Source organism: Python bivittatus, unplaced genomic scaffold (genome assembly GCF_059951505.1).
Source record: "Python bivittatus isolate LINGU-HERP-01145 unplaced genomic scaffold, Pbiv_v1 ctg000960_np1212, whole genome shotgun sequence".
Classification (NCBI taxonomy): Eukaryota; Metazoa; Chordata; class Lepidosauria; order Squamata; family Pythonidae; genus Python; species Python bivittatus.
The window spans coordinates 2816486-2841214 of record NW_028277124.1 but is presented as its reverse complement, the minus strand read 5'-3'; the positions used below and the strand labels follow the sequence as shown (position 1 = coordinate 2841214).

At 36.5% G+C, this 24729-nt stretch overlaps 1 protein-coding gene across 1 annotated transcript; it reads left to right on the top strand.

Moving 5' to 3' along the window:
• The first annotated feature begins 1445 nt into the window (after positions 1-1445).
• On the top strand, positions 1446-23816 carry CLPTM1L (CLPTM1 like). Its single transcript, XM_007424386.4, has 17 exons — positions 1446-1799; positions 3562-3662; positions 5032-5221; positions 5872-6017; positions 7566-7644; positions 9473-9590; positions 10979-11073; positions 11552-11636; positions 12914-13017; positions 14220-14285; positions 15101-15151; positions 16587-16669; positions 17542-17576; positions 18442-18497; positions 18596-18640; positions 19571-19686; positions 21994-23816. Exons 1-17 carry the CDS (start codon positions 1617-1619, stop codon positions 22076-22078), a joined length of 1638 nt encoding a protein of 545 aa, XP_007424448.3. The 5' UTR covers positions 1446-1616; the 3' UTR covers positions 22079-23816.
• The last annotated feature ends 913 nt before the right edge of the window (positions 23817-24729 follow it).

The window sequence follows — 24729 nt, the reverse complement described above, 5'->3', positions numbered from 1 at the left end:
AGGCTGCGTTTATAAAATATACAGAGCCAAAAAGCTGAGTTATTTAATACATGCACCACCACTGTACACCTCACTTGCCAGTTCCCTGCTATTTTTTTAAATGGGCGTTGAATTTACTGTCTTGACTGAATTTACTGTCTTGACTGAAACTGAAAGAATTGCCATTTGGGGTTCCCACTAAATGGATTTTATAACCTACCTTTGTTATAAGGTAAAGTCTTATTTGCACAACCCCAAAATATAGTCTGCTTCAGATGCAGACCACCTTGAAGCATAGTACATGACCAGGGAGTGGTAAAGAAAAAAGTGTGTACTCGTGAATGAAGTTTTCTGACTCAGCCTTGCGCAAACAGCTAAATATGTGATTATATGAAAAGCTAATAACTACTTCATTCTATGTACGCTTACACATATAAGTCAAAAGATTTATATTGCATTATGTACATTTATACATAAGTCTCACCAATGGGATTTAGGAATAAGGTAAGCTACTAGATGCTCGTGGTGTGAGTGAATTGACAACTGCTAAACAAGACTTTTAAAAAAATTATTAGAACCACAACTATGCTGACTTCAAATGTCTGCTCACCTCTCTCTCAGCTACTAACATTGCCATCTCTGTTGTGTTTGTTTCCATAATATACATTTTAACAAGCATGTGGTTTATTAGTATGTCCAAACACAATATCACACACTATTCAAAGTTTGTTGCAGGCTCCAGAGGATTCTATTTGAGCAACATGGTAAGCCACAAAGCTTGGCTGAAGTGCTACCCATTATACGTAGCTGCTTTTTAAACTGGGTTGTGAGAACGCAGCTTCAGATCATTATTGGACTCAGAGATAGTTGGAACCATTCTTCCTCACTCAGATTTGAGTTCAGACCTAAGAATACTGTAGAAAATTAAAACCAAATGGACAGATCTTCCTGGAACACTGCACAAGAAAGCTGGAAGTAATGCCCTTTTAACTAGGGCTACCAGATCGAGGCTGCAAAAAAAAAAAAAAAAACAGTTCCCCGTACTATACAGAGGAGCAACTTTATGATGACATTTTTTAAAAACCTCGTTTAAAGCGTAGACGATTTTATAAGTGGTCAAACACTTTATATCTATCAGGCTGCAATATATTATATTATATTATATTATATTATATTATATTATATTATATTATATTATATATTATATTATTTATTATTATTATTATTATTATTATTATTCCAAGGACCCTTTCTGGCATGTAAAGCATGCTCTTTAGAGTAGCCAACTTAGGGTCAGAGCGAGGGGAGAATCTTGACCTCATGGGGGAACGCTCGCGCTGTGGGCTGACTTCTGTAAGTTACGGTCCGGAGGAAAGCGCGAGGGCGGAAGAAAGATGCAGAAAGGCCCGCCGCGGATTCCGTTGTCCGCTAAGAGACTACGTTTCCCAGCACCCTCCGCGCGGCCGCCCCGTTTCCGTTGTCGAAGGAAGGGAGATCCGAAGGAGGGAAGCGACTGGGGTGCTGACCGCCCTCGCCTCGGGCAACGGCCCCGGAGTTGGAGCGCTCGGTGTCGTGCGCTGCTGCCTGTGGTGGGTGGTCGATGCCGGTGGCGGCCGCGGCACTGGTCTGGGGGGGCGATGCTGCCGAGGCGCAGCTCGCTGACGGGGCTGGCGGTGGGGCTCTTCGCGGTCTACGTGGCGCACACCTGCTGGGTGATGTACGGCATCGTCCATACCCGGCCCTGCCTCGCTGCCCTCCACGACGGCGAAGGCAACGACGGCTGCATCCGGCCTTACCTGGCGCGCCGACCCAAGCTCCAGGTGAGACCCCCTAATTGGGCTTTCCTTCTTCGTACCCGCGTACTGTGTGCGGAAGAGCGGTAATTGTTGGCGGTGATGCAGTGGCGCTTCCTGATTGGGGCGGGGCGGAGCGGAATAATTGCTCTTTTTCTCTTTCCTCCGGACTGAGATGCAGCTGAACTTTGACAGGCCGAGTTTTGTTTTTTACTGCAGTTGCATGGAGGATCACCGCTGCAATTGAAATTTCTGAAGCAAGAGCCCCTTGCGTTGTAGTTCATGTTAAAAACGTTGGAAGGGCCTTGTAGAGTGGAGGACAGATGATTCCAAAGATCCCAGTAGGCATTAAGTAGTCAGATTATCTCATAGTGCAGTGTTGGTGTCAGCACCTTGTCCCAGACTCTTGTTCTGGGATGTACTTGGTCGACAGAGTCCCATCACTCTAGCCGTGAAAATAGGAAGGTTGAAATCCAATATATGTGGAGTTCACCAGCTTGGGAAAAACTGATCTAGTGTTGCAATTTCTGCCTTCGCTGATGTTGGAAGCATTTTGCAAACCAGGAAGTGCTGCACCAACATGCACCCTCCACGTCACCCTTCGATATTGAGTTCCACTTTGCTTCATTTCTTTTGCCCTTTCTCAGTACGAAGGTGATGCTGATCTGACAGGATTTTTGTAAACTAGTAATCAGCAGCAATCAGCAGTTGTAGACCTTTGAGCCAAAGTTGTTCTCCATCCTGTTCTCAGTTTAAAAAGTATGTTAATGGGATTAAATAGCCATTTAATAAGTACCACAATGTATGTACTAGTAATAGTAATTACTTGGAACTTGAACGTTATTTTTTCCTTAATCTCTTGTATGGGGGAGTGTAGCTATTTGCCATATGGCAGACTTGAATGTTGCGTTCTTCTCCTTCCTTTTCCCAATATGGCAGAGTACTCTTTTTTCTACTTTGCCCAATGCTGTCTACATATTATGCTTCCAGGAGCAGGATTTTTCTGGCAACTGCTGCTCAGGAGTAGAAGGATAAGAAACAACAGTTGTGCCTGTTTTATATAAAACTGTAGCCTTCAAAGGGAGTACAGTGTGATTCCCTGCTGTTCATGGTCTACTAGTATGAGCTACGTATGCTCAGTAAACAAAAGGTAGATGTACTACATGGGCTTCTATTGGCATACTTAAATATACCAGCCTCCAGTCTATAGCAGTTGCTCCTTCTCTACCAAATCTAGAGTGAGCACTAAATTTTAGTAAGCACTAGTCAACTCCCTTTTGAGATTTCCTGAAGTGAACTTACTCAACTTTTCCATGCTTTATGCTTTCTTTTTCCAGCTTTTCCAGATTAGGAAAGATTGGGGGAGGGGGGTATCTTTAATTTGAATTGGACAGGGTATATAACTTGTACCCCTCCATGAAGATTGTTGCAGATGGAACACTTATTATGGTTTATCACTTGTCAATCCCTCTGTATCTGCAATAGGCAGATACAGGAGAATTGTTAAGTCCTTGGTAACTACAGTGAATTGACTAATGGGTTCCTTTCATCTTGATGAGGCATACAATTGCTTCACTCAAATGAGCGGAGAGAAGGAAGTGGTAAACATTTTTTAAATCTCATTTTTTCAGTTTGACCAAACCGTGCGGGTTTTGAGAAAGGGAGAGAGAAAAGTGGCAACATGTGTGAGGCAACATGTCATCCAAGATAAAGAAAATAATGATTAAGGCAGGAATCTTTAAGGCATCCACCAAAATAGCAAGTATTAATAGTCTTTCTTCTGTTTCAGCTAAGTGTTTACACGACTACACGCTCAAACATAGGCACTGAAAATAATATCGACCTGGTTTTGAATGTGGAGAATTTTGATGTTGAAACTAAATTTGAAAGGTATTGTGAATTTATTTGTACAGTTTCTACAAATGATCTCTTTTGTGCCCATCCTTCAAATCAAACTTGAGTAAATTACTTTTAATTCATATTTATTTTAGTGGCTGTACTAACATATGCTTAAATCATATAGAAATGCCTCTTACCTACTGCCCAATATGTTTCATGAAAAGACTCAGATCATACATTGTTTTTTCTTTTTATATTATCAAAACAACTTACAAGATATCAAACTAGTCTGTCTGACCCCTTAATCACATTTATGAGAAGTAAGCCTAATTGATTTTAATGGGGTTTACTTCAAGATAAGTGTGCTTAGACTGTAGATCTAAGCTCATCTGTTTGATATTCTGGATTTACACATGATATTATTGAGTCCATAAACTTTCTGTAGTTTAATAACAAAGTCTTTTTTTTATTATCATTGCCAACTCCTGCCTTGCTGTAATTCTGTGCCATATGGGATGGGCAAATGTTTCTGGTAATTTTTTTCTGCTGCTGTTTCCAGTAGGAAGGGAACAAAAGGAGAAAAGAAAAAAGTGTTCCTTATGCAGGGTGGACTTTGATAGAAGTCTCAGGAGAACATTGCTGTTGTCTCATGCAAAAGTGAAAGTAACCGTTTTTCTCCTTCTCTGCTACCATCCACTCTTTTCTCATTTACCTATATAAAAAGCAGTTTCATTTCTTTCTGGTTGGATTTTTGGAGAGTGAAATAAAATGGGGATGACAGTAATAGCCCACAAGGAGAGCGTTTGCTGGACTGCAAAGGAATGTAGACCTTGTAGGAGGAAAGCCATATTAGTCTATGGTGGCAAAAAATCAGGAGTCTGGTAGCACCTTTTCTGACTAACACATTTTATTAAAAGGCATAAGCTTTTGGGAACTGCAGCTCAGTTCATCAGATGCATAAAGTGGCTGTAGGGAATCTTGCTTCCATATATATGGTAAATGGCTTTGTGCTTTTGTCAAATGTGGTACTTACAAATTCTAATAATTTCAAAATGTTGCCGTATATGGTATTCTTTGATTTTACTCTATAATTATTATTATTTATTAAATTTATATGCTGCCCAACTCCTAGCGACTCTTAATTAAGCATTTATTTAAAGTAAAATTAAAGACTGCAACGTATTGGAACCATTCATACCGAAATTGAGAATTGAAACTAGATTGTGACTCTGTTATTTTAGCATCATCGGTAAAATATTCTTTAAATTTAATTATGAAAGTTTTCAAATGATGAAAAAAAGTCTCATTTGTGACATTTAAAATGCTAGTAATCCACTTTTGGAATTAATCTAATATGAATTTACCCTATGTCTATGACCAAGTTTTAACATTTTTATAAACTGTGTTTTATTTTTTTTAGAACAGTTAATGTTTCCGTACCAAAGAAAACAAGAAATAATGGGACATTATATGCCTTCATATTTCTTCATCATGCTGGAATTCTGCCTTGGCATGATGGCAAGCAAGTGCATATAGTAAGCCCTCTCACTACTTATATGGTACCTAAACCAGAGGAAATCAATCTCCTTACAGGAGAATCTGTCACCCAGGTGAGATTATTTTCCCCAGTTTTGGGGTAGGTTTCTGAAATCTCAAGGACCGACAAATGAAATAAAACAGTGTTGGTATGTTGTTCATATGAATTTGTTTTTTCTTGATTTCTGTCACCTACAAATGGGTATGCCTGGAACATGAGCTTGCTCTTTTCAGTTAATTGAAAACAGAGCAGAGACAACTGGTTACTGTAGCAGAGAATGTTTGCTGTTCCTTGAAATATCAAGGTGGTTTCTATCACTTTTTTCTGTTATCAACTTAACAAATACATGCATTTCTTTGATTATTAACAAAATATATGCAGACTAGGTAAATACTTTATCTCATCTGTACTGAACCTGCCAATTCAATATCTGCTTTATTTTGATTTTTTTTTTTTAATGTATTTTTGAGCGATTGTTTCTATCTTTGTAGAAGTTTGCAAAGTGACTGTTCGGTTACTATGATTTTGATTTTTCCCCTCAAACATAACATTTGTCTAGAGGAGTGATGCAAAGAGAAAAACAAATTTTAATGATAGGCAATTTTAGTATTTAAATAATCATAACTAAAATGTCAGTTTTATTCTGTTCTTGCAGGCATATATGTTTGTGAAGTCATATTAAATCTTGTATTTTTACATTTCTATTTTTTCTTAATTAAATAGCAAATTGAAGCAGAAAAAAAGCAGACTTATGCCCTAGATGAGCCTGTGTCACACTGGAGGTCTAGGTTGACCTTAAATGTTATGGTGGAAGACTTTGTCTTTGATGGATCCTCTCTCCCAGCTGATGTACATAGATATATGAAAATGTAAGCTAATAATTTATTTTGTTTCTGGTAAAGTCCACAGACATATTTAGATATAGGTTTACGAATAATCTTTAATATAATGGCTTACAGGAGGCACAAATAATATTTTGCAGTTGATGGCCATATTTTTGTGTTCCAGCCTTCAAAATCCTCAGTCTTAGGGTAATACGTACAAAGTAGTAATCAAAAGAGAATGGTACAGCCTTCCTTAACTTGGACATCCTCCAGATATGTGAACTTCAGCTCCCAGAATTCCCCTTCTGGAAAATGCCAAAATTGGGAAATGCTACAATTGCAACACATTTTTCATTTTAAGATTACTTTTGACAAATGATATAGTCTTTAAAAGCTGTTGTGTTGGATTTGGGGGCTTTGAAGCTAACTAAAACCACTGTTGCCTAGCATAGTAGTAAGGTAATTATTATGCATTATTTTCTCAACCATAAAGATTTATATTCAAACTTTTGATCACTTTTTAAGCTTTCCAGATTCCAAACAGCCTTGAGCATGACATTATTTCTTCCTCTAAACTACTTCAGACGTTGGTGATAAAAAAGGGATAGTCACTTGTATATTGCCTTGAGCAACTTAAAAGAAGTTGGGATACATATAAAAAATCGATTGCATCATTTAATGTAAACTGAGAATTTATTCTGCACTTAACTATGTAGAACTTCCACTATTTGTTTTCAAGAGGATATGTTTAACAAGGAACTTAAAATCAGCTCTCTTAAGAAAATAGCCTTGTATCAAACTTCATTGCCATATTCATAACCACTTTTTGCCTCTGGGACAGCAGCCTGTCTGGCTATAATGTTGTTTTGGGAGGGCTCAGTGACATTTTCTATTTTGCAGTTCTGAGATATGAATTTTGTGTATAAAGGAGATGCCTACCTTCCATATATACTGATCCAGATAGAAAATTCCTTTTTCGGTCCAAAAACTGGAATAATTAAGTACGGCCACTTACCAACCACAATTGGGACCAGCAACTCCATCACTAAGCAATGCAGTTGTAAAGTGAAAAATCACATGACCACACCCAACTTATGATGGCAGTTCGTCAATTCTGGCTATAGTCATTAAGCGAATCACCATGGGTTGTTAAGTACGACATCACATGACCACAATTTGTGACTTCCTGCAGGCTTCCCCATTGACTTTGCTTGTCAGAAACCAGCTATGAAGCTCACAAATGGCAATCACTTGATTGTGAGATGCTGTGCCATCGCAAATGTGTGCCAGTTGCCAAGAGCCCAAATCGTGATCATGAGGCCTCAGGGACATTGTGACAGCTGCAACTTCAAGAACTGGTTGCAGGTCTGCTTACTCAGCACTGTTGTAACTTCGAAAGGTAGCTGAACAAATGGTCAGCAAGTGAGGGCTACCTGTATATGTTCAGTCTAAAACATGTCTTACACAGTATAGGATATACTAGGACACCTGTTTCTGAAAGATGCATATTGTGAAATTATTTATTCATTGAGCTAGGATGGAAATCTTTGTATCAAAACTGATATATTTGTAATAAATCCTTTTAAAATGTAGGGTACAGTTGGGCAAGACAGTGCATTATCTTCCAATATTATTTATTGATCAGCTGAGCAACAGAGTGAAAGATTTAATGGTAAGTAACAATTGTGAGGGTTTTTTTTAATTAAACAGTGTGCTTCTCTTTTTTATTTATATTTATTGAAAATTTTATATAAAGTAAAAGACAAACCTAAAGAAAAATAGGAAAAAAAAAGAAAAAGGTACAAGAAAAAATAATTAAAGTGATGAAAAATAATGATTTCCCTCCTTCCTTCTCTTCACAACAGATATTGACAAACCCATCATCTCCCCTCCCTCTTATCTCTTCCAGAAATCCCTTCAACCCATATTAAATTCTCATCTTTTGCAATCATTAAATCCATAAATCACTTCATTTTTTTCTTCTTTTAGCCAAAAGTCCATAAAAGGTTTCCAGTCTCTTAAAAAAGCACTTGTTTTCTTCCTGACCAAACAGGTCAGTTTTGCCATTTCCGCTAAAATCCATTCCTCCATTGTGGGAATTTCAGTATTTTTCCATCTTTGTGCATATAATAATCTTGCTGCTGTTACCATGTACAAAATTAATCTTTCACAAGTCTTTTCTAATTCAGTATCCATAAGCCCCAATAACAGTCTGCTTCTATCACTGAACATACATCCTATGGCAGCTTTTCATAAAACTGCAGTCAATGCAAATATTTTAGAGATAATTCTGTTCTTTTGTGCAACAGAATAGGTGCAAGAGGAATTTTGTATGGCTAAACCAAAGGCCTAACAGAGTGTTCTGTTGTATTCCTATTGTAGCTAGCCCAGATGCTAAGTCAAAATTCCACAAGCAGTATATGAGGGTAATGGAATTTATCCTCATTTTCCCCAACATTCTATATAGGAAAGCTAACTGCCATTGGTACCTTATTGCCATTAGAATTTATTCAGCTGTTTGAGTTGGCAGGTACCACAACATCTTCTGATATTCAAATCAAAGTATTTCCTTATGGTCCCAGACCAATAAACCTCTGGCATTGAATTCCATAGTGCATTTATGCACCTTGTGTCAAGATTTTGATCAGTCTTGACTCATGCAGTCATTTATATGAGAGGGAGAAAAAAAGACTATCCCTTTTTCACCACACTAATTTCATGTCCTCCTACTCCTACTAACTGCCCATTTTCTAAGTGAAAAAGCCCCAAACGTAAGTTTTTTTCATGGGAAAGTTGTTTTAATGATATGCTTATTTTTAAATACTTATTATATAATGCAGATTAAAATAACAGGAAGAGTATAGTATTAAAAAGATCATTTTAGCACATTGTGAGTTACAGTTCTCATCTTCTCTACTACCTCCCTCCCCCGAATAGCGTTTTCCCCAAGATCTGTACAGTCCTGGCTCTGCTGTACTTCAAAAGAGTCCCAAAGACCCATCTCTTTTCTCAGGCAGTAGGCAGGGGCTTATATGAATCTGAGCACATTCTTACCGTTTTGTGGATTCTTTTCCCACGGCATGGTGCCATGTCTGTATTATTTTAAATTGTTTAAGTTGTTTTAAACCTTGTAAACTGCACAGCGTTGTGCATGAGTCGGCAGCTGGAGGGAGGGCGGGAGGGAAGGGTTTTACAAGAGACACTGTGAATTGCACTTTATATTTAGTCATCTTATTCTTTGGTGAAGTTTAAATAATTTAAATGTAATTTCCACCACAAATGACACTATTATTATTTGTAAAATAATGCTTAGGAGATGCTGATTTCATAAATATTATGTAGAAACATTTCTGAATACAGTTTTTCTTTTGGATAGTTTGGAAAAATATACTGTATAATTAGAGGCTTAGCCATTTTTATTAACTCTAATACTGGTAAGAAATATTTCAAGTAATATACAGTTTATTTCTAATCTCGTGAAATGTTTTAACCTAATACAGATTATAAACCGTTCAACAACAGAGCTTCCACTTACAGTGTCATATGATAAAATATCGCTGGGAAAACTCCGGTTTTGGATTCACATGCAAGATGCTGTGTACTCTCTACAGCAGTTTGGTAAGCCTCTGTTTCTGGATTGTTTATGGAAGTGCAGTAGAGCCCTTGATGAACTGGTTTTGCTTAGAAATTCCAGATGAACTTAATTTTTTTTTTATTTTTATTCTGGATTCTTACAGATAGTCTTCGGCTTACATCCATTCGTTCAGTGACCATTCACAGTTACAGTGGTGCTGAAAAAATGGACGTATGACCAGTCCCTGAAGTTCTGGCCATCACAGCACTCCCTTCGTTGCATGATTGTGAGCCGGGCACTCAGGTGCCTGGCTCATGATTATGATGTCACAGGGAGCCATGGTCATATGATCACCATTTGCAACTTTCCCTGCTGGCTTCCCACAAGCGAAGTCAATGGGGAAGCCGGCAGGGAAGGTCGCAAGTCACTCCAGTAATTCACTCCCACTCACAGCACCTCCCCCATGCATAGCCTCCGCTGGCCCTCCCAGGCCTCCCTCGACTCATGCATGGCCTGTGCCAGCCCTCCAGGGCCTCCGCAACACCCTTGAACTCCTTACTTGGGACTCCTGCCGCTTCCTGCTTAACAATCCGTGCGTCTTGGGGTTACAACAGCAACTGGGATTGCCGTCGTTAAGCAATGCAGTCACGTGACATTGTGCTTTACAACCGTATTGCTTAGCGATGGCAGTCCTGGTCCCAGTTGCCGTCGTAACCCAAGGACTACTGTATTTTGGATTTATGGTTCAATATTAAAAATAGTCATTTGAAGTCAAGAGACTCTATAAAGTGTCCTGTCTTTCTTTCACTTGCTTACACACACTTACAGTGAGACTATTTCTGGTTTGGACAACTTCAGTCTGCAAATGGGAAGGTCATGACTAAATGCCACTGAAGCTTCATTTTCTGCCTAATATGATAAACTACTATTTTATCCATCTCCCTGTTTATAATGAAACTGTCAAGAATTATTTTAGTATTTTCAAAATACTAGTTTGGATTACAATTTGTTCCTTTCTGTATAATGAGTGGAGACCAAAATTAATGCTGATCAACAGCAAACACAATGCTTTATGAAGTGTTAAATATATTTTACATTTTATCTGCCCACCTGGCCATTTTTTCTATGGTTACTGACAGCAATTCACTGCAGTCTCTTGAATGTTTTTTCCCATTCCTGCTGCTAGAGAATCAGCCTATGAGCTTCTGCCCGCAGCTTCTTCTCAGCAAGAAGCATCTTTGGAACCATAGAGATAATTACCTTTACTTGCTGTTCCATCTTTCCAAATTGAAAATTGGATGATATAACTAACTGAATGATGTAAAGGAAAAAAGAATCCAAGTTTTTTTTTATTATTTTAAATTTGACTTAAATTTCTAGGAACATCTGTTTCAGCTTTATGATAAGACATGTGTTCTCTTTATTCTGCTAGGTTTTTCAGAAAAAGATGCTGATGAAGTAAAGGGAATCTTTGTGGATACAAACCTCTATTTTCTTGCTTTGACATTTTTCGTTGCAGCATTCCATGTAAGCAGATTGTATGTTTTTAGACATTAACATTGCTGTCTGATATGCATCTAATAATATAAAATTCTATTCATGTGTACCAAGATCTGGCTTTATATATACTAGTATGTATATCAGGCTCCTGCTTAAGATACCTTAAGATTCAAGAACATGTTTCAAGCTGGATAGTTTCATGGACAGCTAGTGTTGAATTTGAATGTAAAAAATACACTATTTTTTTCTAATACTATGGTAAAAGAAAAAATACAAAAGGTAGCATTGAGAGTTGGGCAACTCTGTGGAACACTGTAAACAGAAAGAATGTTTTCCTTCTTTCAGCATCCTGAAATATTGTCAAATTTAGCTATATCTGATCAAGTGTAAAACTGTAGTAAGCTTAAGCTGCAAGGTTATGCCAGCTCTAAAACTGTTATTAGGGGTTTTTTTATATATATAGTAATAACTCTGTTAATGGTATGGTGATATTTTGCATTTGCAGCTTCTCTTTGATTTCCTTGCATTCAAAAATGACATCAGCTTCTGGAAGAAAAAGAAAAGTATGATTGGCATGTCTACAAAAGCAGGTACAAAGCATATTTACCTGCATGTTTCCTTGCCATTTTTCTACTGTTAGCAATACACACAGCAACTCACTCCAAGAAAATACAACCATGAGGATTTTAAACAAAATTCTAAATGATTGTTGTAAAATCATGGCCTCCAATCTGAATGACTATAGCAATGGTTAGATAATATTCCACTAATTCTGCAGATTAAAAGCTTGACAAAACAATATTGCCTTAATATGGTTCTTCTGAGATATCACTCAGTAGCCTTCAGAGAGGAGACTGTTCTAAAGTGGTCAGGCCCCCACAGAAAGGATCATGCTCTGGTCCTGATCTGCTTTCTTTGTGCTGTCTCAGAGAATATACTGAAAGATGAGGTGAAAAGTCCCTCTCAATTGTTTCATTTCCCTGAAGACCTATTTCACTCACGTAGGCTTTCACTCAATATTACAGATGTTTGTTGAGGGTGGAATTTCACACTGCTTCTAAAATTATGATAAACTCCACTGTGGGAATGGCAAGTCCTGTTCATTAGTATTGGGTTCTTCTTTGTTGCCATTCCTAAGCAGTGTGGGCTGGGAGAGTGCAGCACAAATCAGGCAAATTCTCAGGTAAACTATCAAAGCCCACAAGTGCTTATGTGGGAGCCATCAGTTCATCCCCACTGCAGTGTCCTCAATGTAGCAGCCCCCCAGCTCCTAGTCCCTCCAGCACTACTATGTGCTGCCTCTAGGAAAGGAAAAACTTGCTAGAAGAACCCATCAGTGCAGGGAACTCTGAGTATTAGCAGACATTTGTAGAACCTGAAATACAATGGGCAGGTTTTTTTGCAGGTGGATTATAAGTTTTTGCCTTAAGATGTGCGCTGGCTCCAAATCTTTATGTTCTGTTCAGGGCTCATTATTATCCTCAGTTTTAAAAAATGCTGGATTCTGGTTATTGTTGGCTAGTTCTGTGTGGATGTGTAGAAATCTAATTATTAAAACATATAAGTTTGATTGTGCTAAGTCAAAATATGTTTTGGTGTTGTGTGTTATGTGAAGCTAGCCTTTACAGTTTGCAAACTCTGGTTTATGGCTTAGTATGTTGTATAATTCAAATCATTCTGGGTTGTGGTTTATTTAGTAAACTATAGTTTAACAAAAATGGTTTATATTTGTGAATCCAGTTTAGGTTGTTTTTTTGAAGTAAGTAAAGGGTTTTCTCAAATGGATCTGGATTTTTTTTTTTTTTCAAATTGTACAATGCAGTCTTTTAAAATCCACAGCACACTAATGTGAATTCTTTTCATGCAGTGCTTTGGCGATGTTTCAGTACTGTGATCATATTTCTTTTTCTGTTGGATGAGCAAACAAGCTTATTGGTGCTGATTCCAGCTGGTATTGGAGCAATGATTGAGGTGAGCCGTCATTCATCTCTAGATGTGATATGTATAAGCTCAGACAGATGAGTTCTCAAAGAAGCTTAGTAAGAATACATGGATTTATACTGTCATGATTTGATTTAATTTAATTTAATAGGTCAGAACCAGCTTAGCTGCAAGTGATTTGTCTTTTAGATTGATTTGTAAATTGAACTAATGATGATGGAAGTTAGTTGAACAATATGTCAGTTATACTATTCTGAGATTTGAAAAATTCAGCTGAGAACTGTTCCAGTTATTTGATTTATTTGATAGGCTGCATATGCTCTGCTTGCATCCTTTTCCGATTTTGCATAGTATTTGCTGCCATTTCTGCTCTTCTGCATAATTCTGTCTTGCTGGTCATACAGAGAAAGGAAGAGCAATGCAGGAGCAAAGAAGTTCTATTTTTTCACCACTGGGATTTCCAGCATCCATTACCCACAAACTGTTAGGTGTATCTTCAATGTCTTAAGAGCTAGAAACATTTTTGTCTTTTAAATTAAAAGTATGATTGTCAGGCAAATTCTAGCTTTTTTTTCCCTAAGTCTTTATTATGATTACTCTGAAAGACCGATTCACCCATTTGATAGCTTTTGCCCTTTTTCTTGAGACTTGCCTGCTTATATGAATCTGAGTATATCTACATTACCTATACTTTGGGTTCACAAAGGTAACTGCAATTACATGTTCTACCCATATGATAACCTTATTGCGCAATAGATCTCATATAAGAAGAGAAAACAACAGGCCTGAAATGGCTTTATAAGAATCACCTGAGAAATTAAGATTTCTATATTTATAATTTGAACATATGACCAAAATAAAATGCTTATTTCAGCATATGTTAGTTCAAGATAATTAGGTTGATATGTAAAGCTTCTGCTTTTGGAGTGAGTGAAGTCCTAAGCAGCAGTACTCCTGTTAAAGGTTGGAGATACATACCATTTTATTGCAGGACCACATATCTAGGAACAGCAAAGCTGAGTACTGTATATGATTTCATTCTTACATAGTCATTGTTAAGCAATCGCAACAACTCACGTTCTTTCCAAGACTTAGTTAACCTAAGTCAGAATTAAATACCCATGCCAAGGAATTCAGCGATCAGTTATAATTAAATTTCATAATTAAGTTATAAAATGAGACAGGTAAATTTGCAATACATTAAAATATTGAAATCATATTTTAACTTCTAGCTTTGGAAAGTGAAGAAAGCATTGAAAATGACAATTGAATGGAATGGTCTGATACCAGCAATAAAGGTATTTCATTTTTTTAATGTTTTTTATATGAATAACTCAAACTATTCACATCCTTGGATTTTCATCTTGAGAAGGCTTAATTATATTGTAGGTTGCAAAGGGCTAGGCTACAAATATGTGCAAAATGTGTCCCTCTCCAGAATGGAAGAGGTTGCACGTGGCATGTCTAATCTATGATACAAAGTGAGATCTGTGATTAGACCGCCTAGCACTTTGGAACTGAATCTTTACACTGATTGCCCAGATAAAGCCTTAATCAACCTTAAATAGAGGATTTGGAATTTAGATCTACAAAATGACAGGGCCAAAATCATCCATTCCTGTTATGGCACAATTGCTGGTTCTCCATGAATGATTCTAGTTACCTCTGTAACATCCTACATGTTTCACATAGGAGACTTTTTATCTTGATTTGAATTGGCACACTGCCTATTATGGAGACTATATGCAAATCATATGTGTTTCTGCTCAAATATAGAGGTTGAGTCAGTAATCCATGTATTGTTACATTAACCATTGTACCACCCACGGTGTCTGGCACTCATGAACTCAGTGATCGGAAATCTTAGTTATCTTTCTGATCAATAAATAATTGTCTTCTGCAAGACCTAGTTTGGACAACCACTGTAAACATTGCCAAGTTTCTGGCAATAGCTCTGGTTTGCAGAAGCCAGGTGGTATCTTCTTGTTATTAATTGTTTCAGGTTTGTTTACTTTTTTCCTGTATTTTAAATTTTATACTTGGGTTTTATTGGTCCGGGACCATGAATAAAATTATTCATACTGATTAAATCTAATTCCTACATTCTGTATAGTTTGGTGCATTTACTGAGTCTGAGAAGAAAACTGAGGAATATGATACTCAGGTAAAACAACCCTATACAATAATGTTTAGTGTTCTTGTTTGACTGATTTGTGAAGTTTTTATGCTAAAGACCTGATACCAAGTTGACTACAGAATCAAGTTGGGAAGAAGTAAAGGACATTTTTTACTATAATGATGGCATCTTATTCTGTTGCTCTTGAGCAGCCCAATAGCCTAACACACTCTGTTGGATAGAAAAGTTACAATGTCATATAAGAGAGTTGGTTAGAGCAACTCCGTGAAACTGCTGTGTGGAAATAAGGGGAGGCACATGAGAAAAGTCCTCATAAATCTGTGGTGATGAAAGATCCATAGTGATATCTACAAAAAAATAATTTACCTTTTTCAGACAAAAATCCAAGGTCAGTTTTTTAATAATAGGGCTTCCAGTTGAAAAGTATCTGTACTAACCCATAAAGGAAGGTTGGAACCTCAGTGATTAATTGTCCAGAGGACTGTAATCCAGTGTTAATATCTGCACAAAGTGCCAGGCAGCTACAATTCTGAACCAATCAAGATGTCAGAAAAGGGACAGTATTAAAAATCCTAGTAACAATGGCCTTAGCAGTTCTTGGCTGGTTTTCTGTAGCCAAACAAAAGTAATACAATTTGTACCTGGCCATTTAAGTAATATTAGTTGAAAGTGATCCTATACATTAATTAGCCTGGACCTAAAGCAGGAAGACAGACATTTTCCAGACCTAGGATCACAGTTGGCATTTAAGTGGCAGGTTAAGGGCTATACTTTAAAAACTGTGGGTAAGAATCAGCCCAGAAACTAAATCCAATTTCATGTTATTTATATTTAATTGTAATTAAGACTAAATACCCCAGTTATGTATTTAATAATTTTTATCGTCTGTCACATTAAAAAGTACAACTGGACAACTTTTAGAGAGCTCTAGAGACTATTCCCAAGAGTTTCAGCCCTGGAGATATTATATAACATATTTTCCTCTTTCTAAAAATATCCCTGTTTGAAATATGGTAGTCTTTTCACTCTAATTTTGGTTTTGTGGGCAGAACTTCAGTTTTTAGATGCATTTGAATATTCAGTACTATATGGAAAACTTCATTTTTAAAAATTTTAAATAATGGTATTCTGTCTTCTTTTACATTGAGGATTACAAAACTTCCATCTTATTATACTGAGATGCAAGAAATGGCTGAAATCTCCAGATTTTATTCTAGGGACACCTCTCTCTTTTTTCCCAGCTTTTACTTACCAATAGATGTGAATTTGATGTCGATCCACTGAACATTGGATCTTGGAATAGTTGGTCCTTGATCCAAATATGCATCAGGGTTTACCCCTCGACATAGCAAATTATTGTATAAAAGTGGTGTTATAATGATAAAAGGGGAATCATCCATGATGCCATTTGAAAGAAAGATGAATATAAATATATATGTAGAGCTGATTTTTTTTCTCTCAGGCTATGAAATATCTGTCATACTTGCTATATCCATTGTGTATTGGAGGTGCGATTTATTCTTTGTTGAATATCAAGTACAAAAGGTAAGCTGCCATATATTACTTTAAAAATCTAAGCCATCTATCTTAAAAGACCTTTTTGATAGTATAACTAAATAAAAAGTGCTACAGTGCTCAAAAATGTGTAATTCCAACAGCTGTCATCTCATAAATCATACATTCTTCTCAGCATTATATAGATAGATTCTGTCCAGTGCCTTTTCTGATCAAAACCTTCTAAATCTTTCTATTAAAAAGTTGGTAGCAAATCCTACGACTTCTGGAGTTGCCAAATTGGAAAGGGGTCATTAAAGGAATAAGCATGGATGAAATGCTAATAAACATAAAGCCTGCTTGTGCAGCATTAGATCATATCCTATTCAGTACAACCTTTTAAGACTTTTCTGGTCTAAACACCCTAAAGGCAATATTCAACTGGTTGTAAAGAATTTCTTAAACAAATTACACATGAGCAGATGGCCTTTGCAAATGTTGAAAAATGTGGAGGGGCTTCTTTTTAAAGCTGAGGGGCTTTCTTCTTTCTCAGATACTATCATTAATTCAGATGACTGAGGCTGCCAAGAGAGAGAGAGAGCTCTATATTCATTTTAATTTATTTTTACTTTTTGTTCTCATTTGCTTTGGTTTACCATCCTCTCTTTGTATTACTGATGTAAATACTTTGGCTAGAGTGGTAGTAGGATGTAATGTATTGCACTTTTATATATTCTAAATATTGTACTTGATTGCCAACACCATGCCATATATTTGTGTGTGTATGTATGTATGACTTGAAGGCATGTGCTTTATATGAAATACACAGAAAAACTGGAGAAAGGAAAGAAGTTGTATGTGTGCTGTTCTTTTTTTTTAATGATCAGGAATGAAAATAATGTTCTCCTTTTCTTTTTCATAAGCTGGTATTCATGGTTAATTAATAGTTTTGTCAATGGTAAGTATGAGTTTTTACTGCTTTTCTTAAAACCTAGTTCTTTCAAATTATTCTCAGAAGGAATCACTGAAGCATAGTATTTCTGGAAGTGTGTATTTATGAATAGTCATGCTAGAATACACTGCTTCAGAACATAAATAGCAAAAATCATGGCTATAATCCAGCATGACAGACCAATGCCAGTGATAGGCCCTGGGAGAGCCCAGTGGAATAGCAACTGGGAGGGCCTGTTCTGGAAAAGGAAGTATCCACACGTGTGTGCCTAGAACCACAACCCATGTCATTTATTTGCATTAACTGTCTACAAGTTCATGTATTAGGCTGGTGCTGTACCACAACCAGATCGTAATAGGTGAAGGTAAAGCTGGGAGGCTGCCCTAGTAATCTCAGTTTCAAATTGGCTGCAGGTAGAACAAAGCAGGCTATTTCTTCAATTTCTTAGCCATACTTTTATACTAATTTATTATAAAGTCTCTTTCAAATCAAGCTGAATACCTGATGTCTTCACAGAGTCATACATGAGATGGGTGGCTCTATAAATCATATAGATAAATAGTTTGCCATTGAGTTTTTCTGGGATTTTTTTTTATTATTATTATTGGTTTCCCACTCCAGCCTACAGCCTTACTTCTTCAAATATTAATGTAACGCATCTGTAATTGAAGAATACTAGGCAAACACTTTAAATCTCTAGAATGAGCTCTGATACTAGGGTGGGTGAGAACCTAAATTGAAATAAAAGCTCAGTATTAAATTATACCACATTTAATGTATCATGATGTGTAAAAGCAGAAGTAAATAAAAAGGGATATGAATTTTTTGTTCTATAATACCAGCAATGAATGTGATTTTTTTTCTTCAACAGGAGTGTACGCTTTTGGATTTCTGTTTATGTTGCCACAACTTTTTGTAAATTATAAGGTAATTAACAATTGAACCCAATATTGTAACATTTATTTTATCTAACCTTCACTACTTTTAGTATATACTGTATAACCTTCTTGTTTCCTTTCTTTCAGATGAAATCTGTTGCACATTTGCCATGGAAGGCATTCACGTACAAAGTAAGTTAATTTTGCTGCTTAAGATATATGCCGCTGAGCCGTTATTACTCAAAAGTCAAGCTACAGTTGGAATTTTATTTGCCAGCCTGGTATTATCAAAAAACAGGCAACAAAGTTGCTAAGCAGTAACTCTGATAGTATAGTCTATATAGAGAAGCATCAGGTCTCACATACGTGGCAAAGCCCATAGCCTGATTTGAAACAAATACTGGAACACTTCTATTCCTCGGGTCCCCTCCATAACTACTTCTAAATTCCAGAGAATCCTAGGAAGACCAGCTTAGAATGTAATGTGAGAAACTATACTTGGACGAGCCTTTGGCCATGTACACAAGAATCGCAGGGTGGTGCTTACATGACTTGCAAGCACAGTGCATTTACCAAGCATAATTAATAATGGCATTAGCCATGTAGCCCATCAGGTCAGTCAAATTCCCCTATTTTTGCAGCCTGCCTGGAGCTGCCCTGGGAAAGTGGGGAGACGACACCAAGCACTTAGCTACCTGCCTTATGGCCCACAAGTTGAACGAGTCTATTAGCTGCTAAATTCATGTTGGGTCATGAGATGGGTAAGCCTGTAGTCTAGTTCCTGACTCAGTATTGGGAATTATATTTCTGTCATTTTCCCAAGTTTCTCCTTGTAGTTTTTGTCATATCAAGGGTATATTTTTAATAAGTTACAAAATCATTTGAATATTGCATATGGATTTTGCTTGTTCTGGATTTAAACTACATTTTCCTCATTTACAGAGAGAAGGGTCATCTGACTATAACCTTAAATTGAGGTTCTTTTTGCCTTCAGTTCAGTTATTCTGTTTAAATAGTATGTCATCAAAAACAGTTGATTTGCTTGAAAAGTTGTTCTTTTGACAGTAACACATTATTTACATGCAATTAAACAAGCTGTGTCCCCTTGTCTATTGCTTACAGGCATTTAACACATTCATTGATGACATTTTTGCATTTATTATTACAATGCCAACATCTCATCGGCTGGCTTGCTTTAGAGATGATGTGGTGTTCTTGGTGTACCTTTACCAAAGATGGTATGTTTCTTTCTCTTTAACTTTCTTCTCACTAATTAGTGAGTTAGTGTTAGTTCTTCTGCCAAGGGGAAAAAATAGATATATTTTGTATATCATGCATGGTTGAGAAAAACTGTGTATTGAATTTGAGTTAAAATTGGTTCTAACATTTGTAACATTGAAGGGCACAGAGAAATTTTATGATACATGGGGAAGAAACTGATTATTCAAAAGCATACTCCTAGTCTTTTCACATTAAGAATTCTAGTCCTAGTATCTACACTAGTTCTTAGTTGCATTATTGTTAAGAATTTATGAAGTCATGATATCTAACTTTTAATAGGTTATTTGTTTTTTGATGGTTTTTCTCCCTCCTAGTTTTTCATACTGTCATTCGCTTTTGCACCTGCAAGTTGGTATCTGGGAAGAAACATTTTATTTTCAGAAATAAAGGCAGTGGAAGGGCATATAGTTTCTGGTTTAGAGGTGGGGAAATGTTCTCATCTGCTTTCTTCAGACACAGAGATTGTGTCTGATTTGGGTAAACAACAGTCAGGGCCAAGTTTCTAAATAAGATCTAATTCTAAACCTGGTTTTTACCATTTATTACTTCTTTCTGTCCAATTTGCCAGATGTGTTGTTAATAATAATAATTACTATGAAGAGTATGTTGAAGAGTACTCTTTTCTGCTATGCCCCATGCTTGGTTCTTCATAAACTGCTAAATTCCACATTTTAGTATATAATTCAAAAGTACATCCACATCTTTAAACTATATTGATCTTCATAAAACCATGTTAACAATCCTATAGATGTTAAACCAAAACAGGGAAATAATAGAATAGATCCATATCATTTTACATTTCTAACATAATGAGGTTTGCAGCAAACTTTTTTTAAACATTATCTGAGGTGCCCAATAAACATGAAAGATATTTTGTTCAATTAATCATAACTTAAAATCGTAAGAAATATGATATTCTTGAAGATCCTTAACCAGGAATGTATCAATATGGGATATTCCAAGTCTTGATTCCAGGGTTCTTGAAAATTATTAATATCCTCATTAGCAATAGAGGTAGTCTTTGCTTAATGATGGTAATTGGGACTGGCAATTACCTCTGTTGTTAAACAATGCAGTCATAAAGCACAACATCACGTGACTGCGACAACTTACAATGGCAGTTGCGGCAGTTTCAGTTGGCGTCATTAAACGAATCCTGCACGGTCGTTAGATGCAACGTCACATGAACACCATTTGTGACCTTCACTTCTGGGTTCCAACAAGAAAAGTCAATGGGGAAGCCAGCATAAGGTCGCAAATGGCAATCACGTGATGTCGCACCTAACAATTATGCAGGATTCACTTAATGGCTGCAGTAAGTCAGTGCAGTCACGTGATGTCATGCCTCATTTAGCAATGGTTAAACAGTTGCCATTGTTAAGCAAGGCAATTGTTGAGTGCTGCAACCATCATAATTGCAAGCCAGTTGCCAAGCATCCAAATCATGATCGTGTGACCGCAGGGACACTGCAACAGCTGCAGCTACAAGGACTGGTCATAAGTCTCCTCGTTCAGGACCGTTGTAACTTCAAACAGTTGCTGAACAAGTGATTGTTAAACAAGGACTACCTGTACTCTTTATTACTTTAGACTTGGAATCATCCAAAACACTTTCTGATATTGAGAACAATTCGGGAGTTTTAAATGCTGCTGATGTATCTGGACCAAATTGTGAAACCAAGAAATATTTTAATTAAGTATGCTACCATTTTCCAATTTTAAGGAATCCAAATTCATCTTGCAATAACTGAGATGATTTAAAAAATTAATTAGCAATAAGTTGATCTAAAGTATCAACTCTTCTTGCCCATAATTTTCAGACTGGTATTAACAGATGGACCCATGAATATTGACCACCCACTACTCAACGTGACTTCAGTCAGTCAAGGCTTTTACACAATGTTTTTTGATAGGATAAAGAAAGACTGAAAAAAAATAAAGTTACTAGCTTCACATGCAACATTCCCTCCTTATGGTAGCAACATAGTACTGGTCAGTTGCAGCACACTTTAGCTAGTACACAACAAGTGTAACAAAGTACTTTGTTTACTTCAAGCACATTTGTGCTATTTTATGCAGAGAAGAATCTCTAATCTGGAGGCTACCTGCAAGCTAACATATGGTTGTCCACATCCCACCATCTTTGACACACAGGGTGCAATTGATTTTTAGTCATACGAGAACATATGCATTAAGATTAGCAAAAATAGAAGCATGAGAAGACTTTGATTAAGGAAATGTCACAATTTCTTTTTAACCCTAAGGCTTTATCCTGTGGATAAGAGCAGAGTGAATGAATATGGCGAATCCTACGAAGAGAAGCTGAAAAGAAAACCCCACAAAGAATAATTTAAGATATCGCTAGGAAATTCTTTGGATTGAAACTGGCTGTATATGTTGTTTGACTTTTAAAAGAGATGAAGCAAAAGAGTATTCTTCAGAGCTTGGGACAGAACTTCATGGACATTGTATCATCTGCATTGCCAAAATATGTTATGATTACCTTTGGATTTGTTTTTAAATTATTATTTGGGGTTCAACAAGGCTGCCAATATTTCTGCCAGGTGGTCAACATGTTGAATTCCTTTGACAATTTCTGCATAAATATTTCTGTCTATTCTACTTACTGTCTTAAACCCTCCAACAGCTGGCTTTAAGGAATATACAAATATATAAATTCTGCTCTTCAGCTTATGAACAAGAGGAACGTACTGTGAATGATTATAACAAGGTAATAAACTGACAAGGACCTGCCCTTCACTTTCAAACCTTTCTGTAAAAAAGGTTCTGGACCAATCCTTGGCACGATCCAGCCAAAGTTCAGTCCTTTTGATGATTTTAGGGAGGGTACATTCCTCTCTCGCTCTTTGAAATCATGAGGATTAAAAACATTTGGTTGGCTGGATTGTGTCCCTTATTTTGTATTGCATTCCCTGATGTGAGCATTTCATTTTGTTAAAGATGTCAGCTATGCTTCTTCTGTGAACCTAATTATGGCAGCAGCCATATGAAGACGTGCACTCTGAATGGCATGTATCAAACCTTTCTAAGCTGGTCCTGGATGCAAAGCGTGTCAGCTTAAAAAACCTATTAGCATAAATCAACTAAGTACATGCAGCAAATAGTATTCAATAGTTTGGGGGGATGGATTTTTTGGTACACACAGCAAAACGCTTTTGTTCCACCATAAAGTTAGAATTTCTTGATTCCACTAAACGGAATCTTTTTTCTAAGGTGGAAAGTCATTACATTTTCAGTCAAAAACATGTTTTTAGAAGAATGTAAATACATAGTTGCATGACACACTATTGTGCCAATGATACTTCGGCAGGGAGACCGTAGACCTTTTTCATTCCGTAACGATGTAAACCGTAATGAGGAGTGATCTGAAGTAACAGGCAGGCAGAAAATGGAGGCCTCAAGGAAAATGTATAAAGGAAAATCGGTTCAAACTCTACTGGTAAGGAAATTGTAACTTTCCAATTGCCATGTTTTGTTTTGGTGCAGGGGCTTAAACTTTTATAATGAGCCTTTTTATAAATTGGGATGCTGTGTTTATTAATCAAATAATGTTTATATTTCATGTGAAATATAATTTATTTTAAGCATGTTCAAAATGCAAGTTTAAAAAACCATTTAGATTGTGGCATGAACTGCTGTGCTACATGCTCAAGACTAATCCCCATTGACTTCCATGAAATTGTTACATCTAGTCTATGGGATTGCCTTTTACTTCTCAAATCCAGAATCCTGGACATTGGAGAACAATCATGGAGTTCCTGTGGACTTGTGTGACCCACACATAAGGAATTGATGGTGGGGGGGAGAGAGAGGGCTGTCATCTTGTGCCTAGCTGTGCATGCTTAAGGCCACTGACTTGAATGAGAGTTGAGTATGCTTAATAGTGACTTTATTGCCAAAACGTTTTGCTTTCAATATTGCTAAATATGCATGTGTATTTTCCCCACGACAGTTCCAGAAATCCACTGGTACTTAATTCTTAAAGATAATATCAAGTGGCTTGTTTTAGATTATTAGGATACTTTACCAAAAAAATGAGTTGATTCCAGTCTATAGTTATGTTCAATCCCACTCAATGAAGCAAATAAACAGTGACTAACCTGACATAAATTATGGGACTAAAGTATAACTAATTTAGCCTTGATCCAACATTAATTGACAATTGTTGCTCCCAAGCTTTCATTTTGCTCATTTTCCTTTTATTTATGTACAGCAGAATTTAAATTATTAAATGGAAGAAAGAAATATTGTCATGATCCACCCAAATGCAATTTTTTAAAGGTTCCAACTGTATAAAAATATCTTGGCAGAATTATTAATCTTACAAGTTTCTTTGGTTAGGGTTGAAAACTACAAAATATAATTGCTTGGTTAAATGACTTGCAGTGCAAATACTATGTGATTTAAATGAAAATAGTTTGTTTTAAACTTGAATTAGGAATGTAATTGGTAACATGAGAGAGATCTGGTTACCTTCTAATCCTGTCAATTATCTTTGTTTCCTCCATGCTGTATAGAAATAAATGTTAATATATACATGAACATATACATCCATACCATATATGGTATTTCTCAACCTCAAATTCAGATAATATAGCTGAAAAGAATCATCAATTTAATGGAAATTTCACACATTACCTTTGATTTGGAAATGCATTTTGGGAAGCGGTTGAAAGTTGAACTTCTCTACAAGATGGAAAGTGGCAAGATGGAAAATCATTCTGACTTGCAAATAGTGTGTCTTAATATTAAAGCCTGGGTAGAGGCTACAAATATGTGAGGCACAGTTCACTGTATAAACTGTTAGAATTTACCCCATCCACAAAGGCATATTATTTTATTTTTTATTAATGAGTCATAGCAGTTTTAAACGTACTAAAATGCAGTAAAAAGTTCTGGGAAGAATAAACCATTAAAACAATAGTAGTACTTAATAGTACTTAATAAAAAATACACCTACACATGTCAGTCGCAATCAA